Source organism: Acomys minous, assembly GCF_964271855.1.
Source record: "Acomys minous genome assembly, chromosome: 1".
NCBI lineage: Eukaryota > Metazoa > Chordata > Mammalia > Rodentia > Muridae > Acomys > Acomys minous.
This window is the reverse complement of record NC_140483.1, coordinates 154,392,081-154,410,312: the sequence shown is the minus strand read 5'-3', so window position 1 is coordinate 154,410,312 and position 18,232 is coordinate 154,392,081. Positions and strand designations below refer to the sequence as shown.

At 44.6% G+C, this 18,232-nt stretch overlaps 1 protein-coding gene across 2 annotated transcripts in view; it reads right to left on the bottom strand.

Annotated features, from left to right (window-relative positions):
- Window positions 1-4,150: 4,150 nt before the first annotated feature.
- KIAA1958 overlaps window positions 4,151-18,232 on the bottom strand; it is a 139,647-nt gene continuing 125,565 nt past the window's right edge. For both annotated transcript variants that reach the window (XM_084750152.1, XM_084750151.1), the window contains one exon: window positions 4,151-14,243. In XM_084750152.1, coding sequence (XP_084606278.1) covers window positions 13,437-14,243 — 807 coding nt within the window. In that variant the 3' untranslated portion in view covers window positions 4,151-13,436. The remainder of the gene's footprint in view (window positions 14,244-18,232) is intronic.

Sequence of the window (18,232 nt, the reverse complement as noted above, 5' to 3'; positions counted from 1 at the left end):
ACCTGCCCCTGTCTCCCCAGTGTGTGCCACCATGCCCGACTCTTGTTGCCCCCACTTTAAAGATGAAGAAATTGGAGCTGGAGAGATGGACCAATGGTTAAGAGTACTTGCTGCTCTTGCAGAGGACCCAGGTTCAATTCCCAGCAGCCACAACAGAGCACAACTGTCTGCAACTCCAGTTCTAGGGATCCAATGCTCTCTTCTGCCAACAGCACTAGGAACTCATATGTAGTACACATACATACATACACACACATACATATACACATACACACACATACATACATACACACACACATACATACATACATACATACATACATACATACATACATTCCCTGCCCAAGTCATATGTAAATAAACCTGAAATTTCAAAAAAAGAAACCGAGGCACAGAAAGGCCAAATGCCTTGCTCAGGATCACAGAGCTGGAAGAGCCAAATTGGAATTTGAACCTGAGTAGCGGAAGTTAATCATAGAGGCTCCTTTTGTTTGTTTGTTTAAGGCATTTTTTTTTACTTCAATATAAATTCAAGATTTATTTATTTGAGACAGGGTCACTCTTTGTAGCTCTGGCTGGCCTGCAACTTATGGCTTTCTACTCCCGGAGATCTCTTCCTGAGTGCTGAGATTTTCTCTGTGTAGCCTTGGCTGTCCTGTACTCACTTTGTAGACCAGGCTGGCCTTGAACTCACAGTGATCCACCTGCCTCTGCCTCCCAAGTGCTGGGATTAAAGGCGTGCACCACCATACCCAGCTAAATTCAAGTTTTAAAGCAAGGGATAGGTGTATATATAAAACATCAAATAAATAGTAGAGTAAGTGAACTTGTTATGACAGGAAGTGTGGGAGTTGCAGATAAAGTCTGACCCTTGGCACTGCATGCTGACTGGCACTGCATGCTGACTGGCACTGCATGCTGACTGGCACTGCTTGCTGACTGGCACTGCTTGCTGACTGGCACTGCATGCTGACTGGCACTGCATGCTGACTGGCACTGCTTGCTGACTGGCACTGCATGCTGACTGGCACTGCTTGCTGACTGGCACTGCATGCTGACTGGCACTGCATGCTGACTGGCACTGCTTGCTGACTGGCACTGCATGCTGACTGGCACTGCTTGCTGACTGGCACTGCTTGCTGACTGGCACTGCATGCTGACTGGCACTGCATGCTGACTGGCACTGCTTGCTGACTGGCACTGCATGCTGACTGGTACTGCTTGCTGACTGGCACTGCATGCTGACTGGTACTGCATGCTGACTGGCACTGCATGCTGACTGGCACTGCATGCTGACTGGCACTGCTTGCTGACTGGCACTGCATGCTGACTGGCACTGCATGCTGACTGGTAGTTGCACAAAGACAAATGAGAGAGCAAGAAAGTGACGTGGACGTTCACTGTGCACACTCAGCCTGTGACTAAAATACAGGACAAAGGGGAAATCAAGATCACACTTCCCTGCCTGAGAGAGGCCACATTGCCAAACTGCATCCTTTCCATTCTGGGCTGTTATTCAAGGAACAGAGCAGTAACAAAGCACAGACACAGCATGCCCATCAACTGTCAAAAGTGCGTTTCCTATTGCTGCAGTAGACTCTCTAATGTTGTCATAAAAAAAATTGACTGGGTTCTTTAAATTTGGCCAAACTCTTAAAGATGATTATCACAGCTAAGCGTGTTAGAAACATGCTAAATTGCTTCCTTGATTGCACGCTGAGCATTTTAGCAGATGAGTACACTGTAAATACTCCAGCAGGAAATTCTGTCTCTCATCTTTATTTCTTCGGGAATCCCATGAGAAATATAAGGATCTTGTTTATTGTTGAAATGCTGCTTGTTTAATGTCTTTCACATCTGTCCCTAGTGTCTTACCAGAAAAAAAACGGTAGTGAAAACGCCGCTAAGGCGAGGAAGGAATCAGACAGAACCCAAAAGAGGAGGAGGAGGAGGAAACGGGGCAAATACTGGAGAAGGAAAAGGAGGCCGCATACCTGAGAGAAGCCCTAACACTCCAGTCAGGAAAGGCTCTAGGCCCTGGGAAACAGGACCCGAGCTGCACATGGTGCACAGCAGGCGGCCAGGGCCCACGTGCCTGCACCCTGGTCCCCACATCTGGCTGGTGCTCTCAGAGAGGGCACCTCCTCTACAACAGCACCTGGCCATCTGCTCTCCTTGCCAATAGGCAGGGGGCACGGGCATGAATGAAACACACATCTGTGCATCATCCCGGCACACTGTCTTAGGGCTACTGAGGAACCCACAGACCTACCTTAAAGGAGCCAGGTTAGAGGGCACACACAGGGCTTCGTTCACTGCATGCTTCTATCTCAGTGCAGCCGAAACTGCTGCAGGTTTCATCTGTGTTGTTAACCGCACTGCTCCCATGTCTCTGGGGCCAACCTTTCAGCTGAAGATACTCACTTCTGAGGCTGGACCATCTCTAGGACAGCCTTTTGGTCTTCGGTGTGTGTTTGCTCACCATTGTCCTTGTGGAAAATGTCAGGCATACAAAAGAAGAGAGACATACAATGAATCTCACATAGCTATTCCACTTTGCTTTGACATTTACCTGCTCAGCTTGTATATCATCCATGTCTTCAATTATTCTGCTCTTCATTAAGTATTTTAGATGATGTCCCATAAAGCAACTGTCTTTGAAATATGTCTAGTGCAAGAGTTCTTTCTTTCTCTTATTTTTTTTTTTTTGAGACAGGGTCTTACATTCTCATATCTATCCCAGGCTGGTTTCAAAATTGCTTATGTACCTGAGGATAACCTTGAGTGTATTATTTTAGTTTACTTAATTTAATGGAATCAATTTTGTTTTAATTTGTGGTACTGAGGGTTGAACCCAGGGCCTGGTTCATGAGAGGTAAGTATGCTAACTTTGAGCTATATCCTCTTTTCCCAGGTAATTATTTTTTTAAAAAGATTTATTTATTTATTATGTATATAGCGCTTTGCCTGCGTGTACACCTGTGTGCCAGAAGAGGGCACCAGATCTCATTATAGATGGTTGTGATCCACCATGTGGTTGCTGGGAATGGAACTCAGGACCTTTGGAAGAGCAGCCAGTACTCTCAACCCCTGAGCCATCTCTGCAGCCTCGTCCTCAGGTGTTTTTAAACCTAAACAATTCTGTGTAAGTCTGTGATTATATACCTGTATGGGTGCTCCTCAAAAGCAGGCAGAGTGAGACAACCCTGAAGTGGAGTTTTGGACTTTTTGTGAGCCACCCAATGGGGGTGCTGTGAGTGTGCAGCAAGTGCCCTTACTATTCAATCATCTCCAGTTGTTATTTCTGAAGAAACTGTCTTAGTTAGGGTTTCTTCTATTGTGTGATAAAACACAACAACCAAAAGCAACTTGGGTCAACTCCCAGGTCATACTCTGTGGAAAATGCTGCTTACTGGATGCTGTCCCCCAGAGTGCTGCCCCCTAGGATGCTGGCCCCCAGGATGCTGCCTTGATCTCGCTTCATGATGTACTGCAACTCTCAGATGAGAATAAACTCTTTCCTCCAAAAATTGCTTTTGGTCATAATGTTTACCACAGCAACAGACACCTAACAAAACCCACCAAATTCTATTCTGCTGGAAATATTTATAAAATTTTGTTCCTTTGAGATGAGCTTAGCTCTTGCAATATAGAGAGCAACACATTGCCACTTGGAAGTTCTGAGGACTCAGTGTCTCCAAAGTAACAGGACGAGCTTAAAAACTTACAGGCAGGAACACAGTGGCCAGCATATGACTGTGAGACCTTCCCTGCCTGGGACTCAGTTTGCAAAATTTTCAGAGACCAGAGAAGGAGGCAGCTGAAACAACAGGACTTCAGGAGCATCCAATGTGGACAAGGAAGCACTTCTAATGTGTCAACATTGCCACTTACAGAACTATGATGCAAGGTAAGAACACTCAAGGTGAGTGCAGCATAGCACTTTTAAATAACTAGGTTACTTTGAGAAAACAGACATTAAGCCAGGCGGTGGTGGCGCACGCCTTTAATCCCAGCACTTGGGAGGCAGAGGCAGGTGGATTGCTGTGAGTTCAAGGCCAGCCTGGTCTACAAAGCAAGTCCAGGACAGCCAAGGCTACACAGAGAAACCCTGTCTCAAGAAAAGAAAGAAGAAAACAGACATCAAATATACATTTTTATTTTTATTTTTTTTAAATCTGGGTTAAACAGTAAAGCTGTATAAACATGAATAAAACCGACCAACAACTTAAAAACAAACAAACCAACTCCAAACATTGCAAACTGTTAACAGACTCTACTAGACCATCAACCAGAGAGAAAACCTCTTCCAACACTGACAGAAAACAGATGCAAAGATTTCCCACTCACAGGCTCCCAAGTGAACATTCCTGTGTTCTCAGGTGTGGCCACCAGGGGAGAGGAAAAGGGTACAACAAAACCAGTCCTTAGTGAATGAACACCAGCCAGAAAGACCCTTCTAGTGTGTTTTAAAACACCCAGGAGAATATAAACAACTTTTGTTACAAAACAACAAAACAAACCATCACATAGAAAATACTAGAATGTTAAGGAAAGACAACATATTACTTATCTAAGTGGTAAAATCAAACAGACTTGTCAATCACAGCTGAGCAAGAGAACCCCGGAAAGCTTATGTCTGGTCTCCACCCAGAAGAGACTCCTGGTCTCTAAGGAGAGGGTGTGCAGTATCTGAGAATGAAAAATGAGTCCTGTATTGCTGACCTACAGTAACCATCTGGGATCACCAGAAATTTAGTTGAGAGCGTGAACTGGCCAGACAGCTGGGAGCGGGAGTTGAACAGGAGCGGAGTGAGGAAGCTGATGGCATCCTTGTTTCTGTTTTCAAGCATGGCCAGGGCAAGCGAATGAAAACAAGAGAACCCAAGTTTACTGCCAACACTGATGCTTAGGGTCTAGAAGTAGTTTTTTCTTGCTGCTTTTATTCTCTTACTGTGTGACCCCAAGCTGGGCATCAAAACTAGGGCCTGGCTGGGCATGGTAGCAGACACATTCAATCCCAGGACCGGGAGGAGGCAGGCAGGTGAATTTCTAGGAGTTTGACACCAGCCTGGTCTAAATAATGAGTTCCAGGCCATCCAAGACTACATACTGAGAGCCCATATCGACCAACAACACAACAAAAAACCTAGGGCCAGTGCTCTAGCACTGAGCTACATCCACAAGTTCAGAATACTTAACTTTGACAGATGTCTATAATTTCAAGTATTGTTTAGGAAAGCACCACTGCTTTGGCCAGCTTCCTGCAGTTAAAAATCAAGCTTCTCTTTGCACCTTAGAACATACCATTTTTCCTAATCCAGTTATTAAACATTCATTTTTGGCTGGGGGTGGTGGCGCACGCCTTTAATCCCAGCACTTGGGAAGCAGAGGCAGGTGGATCACTGTAAATTCGAGGCTTCGTCTGGTCTACAAATCGAGTCCAGGATAGCCAAGGCTACACAGAGAAACACCGTCTTGGAAAAAGAAACTAAACAAACAAAAACCCATTTTGTTTTGTATGCATGTATATCTGTGCACCGCGGTCATGCCTGGTGCCTGCTGAGGCCAGAAAAGGGCTTTGGATGCCCTGGAATTGGAGTCACAGGTAGTTGTGAACTCCCAGGTGGGTGTTGGGAATTGAACCTGGGTCCTCTGCAACAGCTGTCAGTGCTCTTCAGCACTGAGCCATCTCTCCAGCTCCCCTCCCCATATCTTTACCTGTCTACCTTTGTACCTGTTGTTACTGACCTGGGGGAGCAAAGCAGCACATGTGATGCTGTGAACAGGCCCAGTCCCGGCTTTGCGGCCCCAGAACAGAGCTGGGAGAGGGGAATCCCTAGCCTTGGCCACTTGGAAGCAATGGGCTCTTTTACAGGAGTGTTTTGATGTTGGTAGGGAAAATCTAAAATAATTTAATTTTATTTGTTAAAGCTCTATTTATAATTGCCACATAGTATGTAGTACTGTCACACTACTTACTTTTAGATACATGTTACTGACAGCACGTTCAAGAGAGGACTTGGCATTTTTTGATGTGCTTTCTAGCATTATTGTCTATTTAAAAGCACACATTCGTTGCCTCAAGTAGATAACAACCCAATGTTGCTTACTCTAGAGACACTGAAATCAGAGACCCACTTAATCCAGATGAGGTTTTATAGGCTGCAGGGTAGCTGGTATTTTCTTAAATTTTTATCATAACTAAAATATTTGGGAAATCAAAATAAAAAATTACGAAGCTACAACCTCTCTCTTCAAAATTCCTACAGTTTCTCAGCACTTGGTGCTGCAGAGGAATGGAAGCCACTCTTCAGTTGCCACCTTGGGTGGATGTCTGGAGGACCCCAGCCATCTTTGCTTCTCTATAATGCTTTAACATTCTCCCAGAAGTGTGAGGTACTTGTTTATGTTTCAGTGTGTGTGTGCAACTGGGATACACTGAGCCTTTAAAAATTTTATAAACATAGATGCTCATCTGTTCAGGGAAGATCCTGTTTCTCTCTATAGTCTTTCCATTAAAAGCAAGTTGAAAACCAGGCTGTGGTGGCGCACGTCTTTAATCCCAGCACTTGGGAGGCAGAGACAGGCAGTTTGAAGCCAGCCTGGTCTACAGAGTGAGCTCCAGGACAGCCAGGGCTACACAGAGAAACCCTGTCTTGAAAAAACAAAAACAAAAATCAAACCAAAACAAAAAAACCACTACCACCACCACCAAAAAAACCAACAAAAACAAAAAGAAACAAAAGCAAGTTGAAGTTACTGTTGTTTTCCATATCCAATTATCTTCATTAAAAACTTTTAAACAGGAAAGGTTCATTTGTCCCTCACATAACTGCCATTTTTTAAGGCTCAGTATTGCTCTTCTCTTCCAATATAGTTTTTCTTTCTTCTCTTTTTCTTTCTTTCTGAGACAGGGTTTCTCTGTGTAGCCTTGGCTGTCCCGGACTCGCTTTGTAGACCAGGCTGGCCTCGAACTCACAAGTGATCCACCTGACTCCGCCTCCCTGAGTGCTGGGATTAAAGGTGTGTGCCACCACGCCCTGCTGTAATCTAGTGTTTTAACTTTCCTTGCAGTCCTTTCTGATCCGTCTGCTTCCATCCCATTCTGCTGCTTTCCTTCCTAACCCTTTACGGTAATTTACTATCACACAGAAGCCTATTATTTTACAATTCTGACAAAGAGAATCCTAAAATTTTGTTTCCTACATATGACACTTTAATTTCAAGAATGCTCTTGGTCAGATATGGTAACACTTGGAATCTGAGCAGGAGGACTGTGTGAGTTCAAGCCAGTGACTCCATGAAATCCTGTGAACCTACCTATGCCCCAAAACTGCTTTGGAGGCTGTTCACTTGCCTCAGGCACACTCTTAGGGAATTTGCTCTCCATTTCCACCTTTAAATTTGATTCTTTCTTCTCAGGCCCCGCACTCACACTTGTCAAATTCCCTTTTCAGTGAAGTCCTGGGTTCACGGTGAGGTCAGATGTGCAGGCTCCCATCCAGTTTCCAGGCTGCTTCGATTTACTGACCCGGCCTCCTACCGCCTGGTGGTGGTTTGAACCTCTGAACCAACATCATACAAGAATTCCTAACATTTGCATTTCCTGGTAGCCCGCCATTGGCTGTTTCCGCTTTTGCCTGAAGGCTTTATCCAGCAGTGCACTAGCGGCTAGCTCTCCCTTCAGCTTCCCAGTCATTGTAGCCCTGTGATTTGGGGTCTTGAACTAGAGTTCAAGTCTGGAGTTTTTTATGTCTGTCTATGCAACATGTCCCTGTGTAGTACCTGCTGAGGCCAGCAGAGGGCACTGGATGCCCTGGGACTAGAGCTGCTAGACAGCGTGCTGTTAATTTTTAAGTCCCAGTCTTCCCAGGTATGCTCTGGAGGAACAAGTTCACTAGTTTTCCAGGCCCGATTCTGCAACCTGCCCCTAGCTGGTTAGTTCTTAAATAGTTGTTTGTTTTCTGCAGACAGGGTTTCAAGTAGCCCAAGCTAGCTTATGTAGCCAGGGATGACAAACTCCTGGTCCTCCCGCCTCCAGCTCCCGCCTGCAGGGCTCCCAAGTGTGTGCCACCATGGCTGGGTAAGACTTGTCAAATTAAAAATTCAAAGTTAAATGGGCTTCAGTGGGCCCGAAGGGAGCAGTTTTTGTTTCCTAACAAACTGAACACTGGATTTGGAATCAGGATGTGATGCTGGTTTACGCTCTCCGACTTACTAGCTCTGTACGGATTTGGGAAGTTTAACTTGTCTGAGTCTTGGTTTCTGAACATCTAAACGGGAAAAATTTGATGCACTTTACAGAGCAGTTGTGAACATTAACAGGAAACGAGGCGGCCCAGGGCCCAGGGGAGCCCTCACTGCGGTGGTCAGCCTGGAGTCTTCATCTGAAAACTGGGTGGACGCCGTATACAGCTAGACATGAAACCACCCTACATGGAGCATGAAACTTAGGAGCTTTCTTCCCTTTCAGTGGGGGAGGGGGAGTCTATGCAGTCAGTACGAACAGTGACGGACTACTGTGCACTTACCTACACACTGGGCAGTCTGTCTTTGGGGTGGGGTGGTCTTAAATACTTCCTGAAATGCTTAATTTCCATATAAGCAGCAATGGAGAATCTGAGCTGAATGCAACAAAGTGATTCTGGTCAACAACATGAGGAAAGTCTCTTGGACCACACAGAGCCAGGGAGTGTGGAAACTCCTTGTTGATAACAGTCACAAGGAGGACTTTCCAAGGATATTCATTTCCTTAATATCCTCCTGGCCTTGTCTCTCAGAGAGAAGGTGTGGCTACAGTCGCTACCATGATGTCTTGCTTTATGTTTTATTTATTTATTTGAGACAAGCTTTTGCTGCATAGTTCGGGCTAGCCTTGGAGTTGCAATCCACCTGTCTCAGATCTCGAGTGCTGAGGTCAGAGGTGTGCATCACCACAGTTACCTGAAATTGACTCATTCACATACATAGATGAATACAACAAAGTTTTTAACAACGCCTAAACAACAGAATGCTTTTCTTCTGACACAGAGAATTAAATTTTTGTTTAGAAGTAAAATTACTTAAACTGTACAAATTTGAAATATTTACTATGTTCTGTTCACAGCTGTCTGTTAGCAGCTCCAAACCAGGCTCAGCCTTAGCTTAGACTACAGCAGAGGCCGCCTAGGGCAAACCAGCAACTTTCTTGAGGTCTTGTTTGAATTACCTGTGCCTAAAGGTAACTGACTACAAGCGCACCCTTTTTAAGTTTTTTTCTTTTTTAATTTAAAGAGCAATCGATGGCTCATAAAATCAATAAAGCGATGAATACTTATTAAAGATGGGCTTTAACCCATCTTTCATCTAGGAGGTAGCAATATGGCTACCATTAGCAGAGGCTGACAAAAATAGCCTCCTGCTGTCTAGAGATAACAAAGTAACTTTAGAAATTCTGAAACCTGGAAACGTAAGAGAAACTTGTTTTCCAAGAAGACCTGCTAGTATACTGAGAAACGCTGGCCTAGTAGAGGACTCGCTGGCCCTGGCAAGGAGCAAGTCCACAGAAGACCGCAGCCTAGCGGAGGGTGCCTCCATCAGGAGCTGCCGCGGTGACGGCGCACCCAGGCTCTGTCCAGACATTTCACTTTCCACACAAATTCTTAGTGAATGCGTCTATGAACATGCTGAAATGCCTGATGCTTTTAATAAGACTGAGTTAGTTTAAAAAAAAAAAACAATTTCACATATTTTTTTCAAACACCATTTTTGGGTCTGAGCTGACAAAGCAGAATAAATTCCAAAGAAGGGACCATGCCATGTGGCCACAGAGACCGTTTCTTTCACAGCTTTGGTTAGGTACAGTATTTGTTTTAAAACAAGAAAACAATGGAAAAACTTTCCTCTGAAGACGCCTCTGGTTTTCCTTCTTGTTTTGCTTGTGTGTGAGGTATCAGGCTTGGTTGTGCTGGAGGTAGAAGCCAGTGTAATCAGCGTGTTCACTGGACCGGCTATTGGGCTGGTTTCCTCTTCAAGTTTAAAAATGTAAGGAAGAAAATCTCAGCAAGGGAGGAAATGAGTGATACATGTTACTAAAAACTTTAACTAAAAAAACAAAGAAGGGAAGAAAGGAAGGAAGGAAGGAAGGAAGGAAGGAAGGAAGGAAGGAAGGGCCTTCCATGTCTAAGATGCAGCAGCAATATGTTAAAGTCTTCGCGTCCACTGGGTCCCCTGCAGCAGGCTGATAATCCAGTACTTGGCAGACCGTTCCCTGAAGGGAGGCCTGTGTGCTCGAGGGAGGTACCACCTACAACTGCTTTTAATTACTGTTTGTTTTTTTGTGTGTGGGTGTTTTACCTGCATGTATGTCTGTGCATTATGCGTGTGCCTGGTGCCCATAGGGGCCAGAAGCGGGGTCAGGTCCCCCCCAGGCCTGGAGTTTCCAGACGGCTGTGAACTGCCATGAGGTGTCAGGACTGGAGCCCAAGTCTTCTCAACGGCCGAGCCATCTCTATGAGGCCCTCTAATTAACTAATTTAAGTTTTGGGGGGACAAGGGCTCACTCTGTAGCCCAAGGTGGCTTAAAATTCACTATGTAGCCTAGGTCGGCCCTGAACTCATAGCAATCCTTCTGCTTCAGTTTCCTGAGTGCTGAGCTTGCAGGTGTGAGCCGCCATGCCTAACTCAGCTCCTTTTAGAGCAATATAAAGGGTGGTGTGGCATGATCTCCCCCAAGAGTTCCTGGGGTCCTCTTGGACCACAGATGGCAACCTCCCTTATACACGGCCCAGAGGCAACTTGTGTCTGGGTGAACTAGTGAAATGGTTTATTTCTTTAATGCTAGGAGTGGAACCCCACGCCTTGCCCATGCTAGGCCAGCATTTCGCCACTGAGCTACTGTCCCAGCTTCAAGTTCTTGACAATCATGACAACTCTGGTGCACAGAAACACAAAGGTAGGTGGGACAGTGCTTGGGGCTTGCCACATCACTTTCTCTTACTTAAGCACAGAGCTGACTGGGAAGAAAACAACTGCTTCCTTTGAACCTCAGCCACAGGCTCTCTGGCCTCTTCCAGAGCATGGCCATCTATGCAGCCAGCTGCTTTGCTGCGCCAGTGGCCCCCTCCAACTTTACCACACATTGATTTAAAGTATGTTTCACACACACGTATTTGCACAAGTACACAGTAAAGTTGTATATGGCATACGGCAGCCCTTGAAGCGAGTGTGTTCTTCCTCACTCCCATGACCCAAGGAGGCGTAACTCAGAAGAATTCTTTCATCAACTGGAACTGAAAATCTGACCCCTGAGTTTTTAGTATAATTGTTCACTTCTGAATTCCAAGAATTTACAGTGCATCAAATAGGTAACAGGCAGCAAGCTGAGGCAGAAATGGTTATTCAAATGCTGAAAAGTCAAAGTTAATAGGAATATCAACAGCCTCTGGTCAGTTATTGCTATGTTAGAGAATGTTGAAAAGGTCCCAGCATACCTAATGGCAACATCTGAAGCTATTTAAAATAACATGAAGGTGTTAGTAATTAAGTTGCAGGCTTTGCAAGGTGGCCATACAAGTCACGCCTCCATCTTACCTGCACAACAGACAAGATGACTGCTTTCCACAAACAAAGTAACCTTTGGGTGTTTAGCCAACTAAAAAAGACAGACCCAATGTTTTATGTCTATCTCTTCTCCCTGCAGCCCCTACCCCCAAGACAGAGTTTCTCTGCGTAGCCCAGGGTGTCCTGGCACTAGCTCTGTAGACCAGGCTGGCCTTACAGAGATCCACCTGCCTTTGCCTCCCAACTGCTGGGATTAAAGGCATGCGCCACCACGCCTGGCTTGTCTATCTCTTCTAAACAAAAACCCTAAAATCACAATTGGAAGTCACTACAGACCAACACGCAGGATCAAGTCAGAACACTGATTACTGTTGTTTACACAGAGATACTAAACCCATCACCACCCAGGGAAGGTCGCCTCGCACACAGAACTATAAACATGTAGTCATTAGAAAGAGAACAACATGAGACCTTAAGGCAGCACTGGGTGAGTCTTCTCTGGTAAAGTGTCACACACTTCCATGACTAGTGAGTGACTTTAAAATAATGATTTCTAAATAAATATTTAAAAATGCTTTGAAAAGGAAATGACTAATTTAAAGACTCGTGCAATATGAATCTGCATTGGGATTTTAATTTAGGATCAGAAAGCATACACAGGAACACAATGGTACAATTAAAGCAGTCTTCCCTTGAATAGAAAATAGAGTAGAAATTACTACTATTAATTAGCACTCTTTGGGCTCCTTTTTAAAAACTTGTACTCACAGTAGTTACTAGAAAATTCTGCCATTAAGTAACATATGGTCAGTTGACTTTTATTAATGTGACATGATTCTTAAATGCACAAATGACTTTCTGTGATGCTCTGACCCACTAACTACGTCCCTGTGCTGGGCTTGCTTTCCTGGCAGGCTGCCTAAACCAGTGTCCCAAGCATGGGTGCCGACCTGCAGGGTCCCCAGGGTCCTTGCAAACGCCTTGGGGATGTGTTCTCCTTGTGGCTTACTCTGTTGGCTCTTCTGGTCAGACACGAGCATCATGGTTAGCTTTACATGTCCAGGGACCCTTGCCAACACAACAACTGCACGGTGTGAAAAACAGCTAAAAACAAAGCAAACAAACAAACAAGGTTCAACCAGCAAGTGCTCTCATGGGAGAACTCGGACAGACGCAGGCACTTCTGCTTCAGGAGGTTTCATGTCTGGGTCACAGGTGGCTTTCCAAGACCCCCTTCCACTAACTAGGAACTGTCACAGTACAGACCACTGAGGCCACTGCACGCCATGTCACATACACACCCTTTCGGAGGACTTATCTTCCGTTTACGAAGCCGTCCCTATGGACAGACAGTGGAAATGTGTCTTTCATCTCGGTGAGCAGCCCCGCTGTACTAGCAGAGTATGCACCAACAAAAACAAAGGGTGTTGAGTGCAAGTTTTCTCTAATATGTCTGCCTCTCTTGCTCTAGGTCCCTATGTGAAAGAAACCCACAAAGTTTATAAAATTCTACATCAGTCTAAAGCTACTGGGCTACTGGGCTATTTTTTTTAAAGTAACTACTCAAAACATTTTTTTTTCTTTTCTTTTTTTTTCCCAAGAAAACCTGTGCTAAAAAGGCACTAGATAAAATGAATTTCTCACTCTTGTATATAGTAATTATATACTGTTAAGAGTCCATGATTTAACAAGGTGTCACACATTTAGATAAAACCCCAAATTATCCAGCCGTCTACTTTCATGTAATTTCAAGTCTCAGGAGCGGCCTGCTGCAGAAACGGAGGCCAGCTGGATCATGTCAGCCTCTGTCGCCTCAGAACCTGCTTGCTGATGCCTCTGGCCTTGGCCACATGAAGGAGGTCGCCCAGTTGAGCACGCAGGGCCCTGGTGTCTCACTGGCAGCAGCTGTGGGAGCCAAGCCGCCGGGAGACCTGAGTGAAGGAGACAAAGGTGAAGTTCTCGCAATTGTCCAACTTGACCTTCCTGGCTAAGTTGGGAACAATTCCCCGGAGAGAGCGCAGCCCCATCCTCTGCTCCTCGTACCACACACTGCCCACGTCTGTGGCCTCCTTCCGGGCTGTAAGGTAGAAGGGAGACTTGGCCTCCATTTGGGTGGGCGGCCGGTGGATGTACATGTACTTGTAGAGGAGGCAGTAAGGGCACTGCTTGTGTCCCCTCGAGTGCTCATGGTAGATCTTCCCATGACACACTCGCGTAGAACCACTCCGGCTCTCCCGCTTGACACTGTCTGTCCGGGCAAAGTAGGGCTGGTTTTGTGGGTCCTTGAGCAGCTCGATGTCCCCGTACATGAGATCCGCATGCTCCTGCAGCGTCCGCATATTCAGGTATTGGCTGTTGTACTTGACCACCGTGGACAGGAGAGTGATAGGGCTGTCATCCCCCAGACACCCTGCCTGCCACATCTCCTCCTCATCAGAAAGGGAGAAGTAGACGATATTGCGAGACCGGGCGCCCGACATCCCCGCCTTGCTCAGGACCCACAGCTTCTCCTTGAGTTTCTTGGTGGAGGAGCTGAAGGTGCTGCTGGTGATAGAAAAGCCCACGCCTGCGTTCTTCAGGATCCGGTCCAGGCCGCGGCGGATGGCATGCAGTGAGGTAGCCAGGAAGTCTGAGCCGTCACTCTTCTTGACGGTGACATAAAAGTTCTCAAGCAGCTCATTCAGCTTCGCGGCAGGGATCTCAAAGGAGACAAACACTGAGGTTACACATTTGAAGACGCCCGAACAGCTGCCCCCCCCCCTCACCAGGGGCCTCTACTATAGAGAGAAAGGTTTCTTGACCTCTATGTGCTATAGTAGAAAAACAGTGAATTTCAAACTGGACGATCTAGGTTTCATAGTTGGCTCCCTCTTAATTTCTTTGAAACACAGCATTTTAATCTGCAAAACAGAGCATATGGGCAGCCGCTGTCTCCGAGTACACAGGGGATGCGGACGGTGGATGTGGACCATGGGTCTGGTCAGCAGCACTGAACGCACACCTCCTTACAAATGTGTCTACAGTCACATACATGCGTACAGGCTACTATTATGGCTGGCCTTTTGTAACACTGACTGCTCCTCTCTGGAAGGTCCTTTCTTTTTGCTTGCAAATCATTTGCTTCCCTCTCTTCAAGTTCAGGCATCCTCTCCACAGGACTCCGTAAGGACCCTTTAATCACCCCAGCATTGCCTTGACACCTGCCCTTACTGTTTGGTACCTGCTACTAAGCACGGCCTTCAGGGGAAGAGGACGGACATGGACTTACACAGGACCTTCATGCTCTCTGATCTTTCACTTGGACTTATCCGAATAGATCCCAACATACCTCTAGCTTAATAACCAGCAGGTTTTCTGCTGCTGCTGAATATTAATAATTGATATTCAGCCACATAGTTAGCGAAACCTTATTTATTCATTAATCGAAAATTTCCCTAAATATCTACACATTGAGACTATGATCATTCAAAATTAAGCACAGAGGTGAACATGATAAGTTACCCATTATCCCACTATTAATTTATCCTCCTTCCAGCCAAGGTCCCAAGTACCTTGCTGCATTACTATCTTCTCTGGAGCCGTCCACTCTACTCCTCCCCAGCGCCTTCTCCTCAAATCCCCCGACCTCTGGCCTCCCACCCCCTTCTCTCTGTCAAATCCCAAGCTTCAGCATTTTTATTAACCAATCAACTTTAAGTTAGGTGGAGCAAGGGTGACACAACAAAGACAGTGATTAGCATTAAAATACGTGGCTCCAGACCAACCCCCAACAGCTTTCAATATCAGCCTTATGAGTTTGGCTCATAATAACTATTTGTATTCAAATGGAAATGTAAGAGCAAGCAGCCTTATTCTATCAGATCAGGCTATATTACAAATTGTTTGGGCAAAATGGAAATTCCAATAAAATGTTTGAGTAGAAACTATACAGTTAGTACTCATTTTGCTAATAGCCCAAGAGTCAAAAGAAAATAAAAGATGAGTTATGTATTAAAATTAGCTCAATTACAGGCTGGAAAGATAGTGTCAATAGGATTACAAGTTCTTCCTGCTCTCGCAGAGAAAGAGTTCAGTTCCTAGCACAGATGTCAGTCAGGGGCTCACTGGCACCTCTAACTCCATCTCTAGGCATCAGATGCCCTCTTCTGGCCTGTGCATGCACTCACATGTGCACGCACACACACACACACTGTGTGTGTATTTTCAAGGCAGGGTTTCTTTGTGTAGCCCTGGCTGTCCTGGAACTCTCTCTGTGGACCAGGCTGGCCTTGAGCTCAGAGATTTGCCTGCCTCTGCCTCCTGAGTGCACGACCACTGCCTAGCAAAAATAAGTCTTAAATAATATTCATGAAGAATTTGATTTAAAAACAAATGTAATTATATATAAAACTGTATCTCACTTAATATACTCAGATAACATGAATGAGAATGACTTGCTAGAAAACTTTATTCTCCATAAGCAAACTGATTATGTACCTCAAAAGCTAGAAAAGTAAATAAAATTCAAAAGTAGTAAGCTGACCAAATAAATACAAAAATCTAAACTAAGGAAGAAGGGAAACATCAACCTTTGAAAAGACCTATCAACTTGACAAAGTCCTGACAGGTCTAACAGGAAGAGAAAAAGGCAGAGGAATGTACTTAATAAATAAGAAGGGAAATATAGAATAAAAGTAAAGGACATAAAAATACTGCACATTACATTAATTAATGTACATGTAATACTGAACATGTACATTAATTTGAAAATCTATATAATCTGAATGATTTTATTTTTACATTTTTGTTTAGTGTGCATGTGTGCATTGTTTGTGTGTGTGTTATGTCAGCATGTATGTGGGCATGTAAGCCACTACACTTGTGTGATTTTACTCTATCTTACTGTAGTGCTAGGAATCAAACCAAATGCCTCCTATATTCTGGACAAGTGTTTGGTCAGGAACTGTCAATTCTTTTGGATTTAAAAAGTTTATGGAAAAAAGCCATAAAAGCTCTTCATTCTTATCTGACCCACATCTATATTGAACATCAAAATCCAAGACATATGAATGTCTAAACATAGGCAACTTAAAAAAAAAATTTATTATGAATACAAAGTTCTGCCTGCATGTACACCTGCTCGCCAGAAGAGGGCACTAAATTTCATTACAGATGGTTGTGAGTCACCATGTGGTTGCTGGGAATTGAACTCAGGACCTATGGAAGAAAAGCCCGTGCTCTTAACATCTCAGCCACCTCTCCAGGCCCCTAAACATAGGCAACTTTTATGTTGCTTACAACTATGTTGAATACGGTGTATTCAGATTAGCAGAATGTCAAGAAAGCAACGGCATGGTTGCGGAGATAGCTCAGTAGGTGATGCTCACTGTACAAGCCTGATGACCTGGTTCAAGCTCCAGAACTCACTATGTGGTAGCACAGATCTGTAATGCTAGCACTCCCGCAGTGAGATGGAGGGCAGAGACAGAACTGGCTGGAAGTGCCCAGCCCAGATAGTATGGAGTACTTAGTCAATAGAGCAGCAAGAGACCCTGCCTCAGAAAAAAGACAGAAGGCAAGAGCTGGCTTCCACAATCTGCCCCTTGACTATCACATGGGCATCATGGCATGTATGTGTGCACAAATACACAATAAACAAATAGTAAAGAGTGTGTGCAAATACAGTGGCTCTGGTGCATACAAGTTCTAGGTAACATGGTCTCTTATAAGACACCGGCTGCCTGACTACTACAACACAGTCAAGATGTGGTATCTACTTTAAAGTTTTAGAATTGAATTTAAACTATAATACTGCAAGAAATAAATCCACTTAGTAAAAATAAAAGAATTTTGCAGGCAAGAATTATAAAAATATACCCATGGGCTGGAGAGATGGCTTAGAGGTTAAGAGCACTGCCTTCTCTTCTGAAGGTCCAGAGTTCAATTCCTAGCAACCACATGGCAGTTTACAACCATCTATAATGAGATCTGGTGCCCTTTTCTGGTATGCAGGCAGAATACTATATACATAATAAATAAGTAAATCTTAAATACATATTAAATTAGGGCTAGAGAGATGGCTCAGAGGTTAAGGGCACTGCCTGCTCCTCCAGAGGTCCTGAGTTCAACTCCTAGCAACCACATCGTGGCTCACAACCATCTATAATGTGATCTGATGCCCTCTTCTGGCCTGCAAGTGTACAGACAGATAGAGTAATATACCCACAATGAAAACTAGATTTCTCCTTATGAAGAAGGAAAGAAGGAACAACATAAAAGGTCATTTCTGATGATGTTAGTAGATTAGTTCAACAGATTGAGTAGCTGTGTACAAAACGTAAGACTGGCTTTCTTATCAACAAAACAAAGTTAAAACAGTTAGTTGGGATTCCTTTGGTTCTAGGAAAAAAAAAAAATCAAACCTGAACAACCTAGACCTTAAAAAGGGCTAAAGAATTAGGAGATTCCAAAGACATTAGATAGTCTCTCCCCAGCCCCAATCTCTTTTTCTCTGGCATGGGAGAAATTAAAATTACACGAAATTCTACTCCACCCTCTCTACAATGACTAGAATTAAGAAAAAGAAGAGAGATGGTAACGAATGCTAGGCGGGATGTAAGGGAAGTGGAATGCTCATACACCTTGATGGGAAAATGTAAAACGATGCAGTTGTTTGACAGCATATGCCAGACAACAACAACACATATAT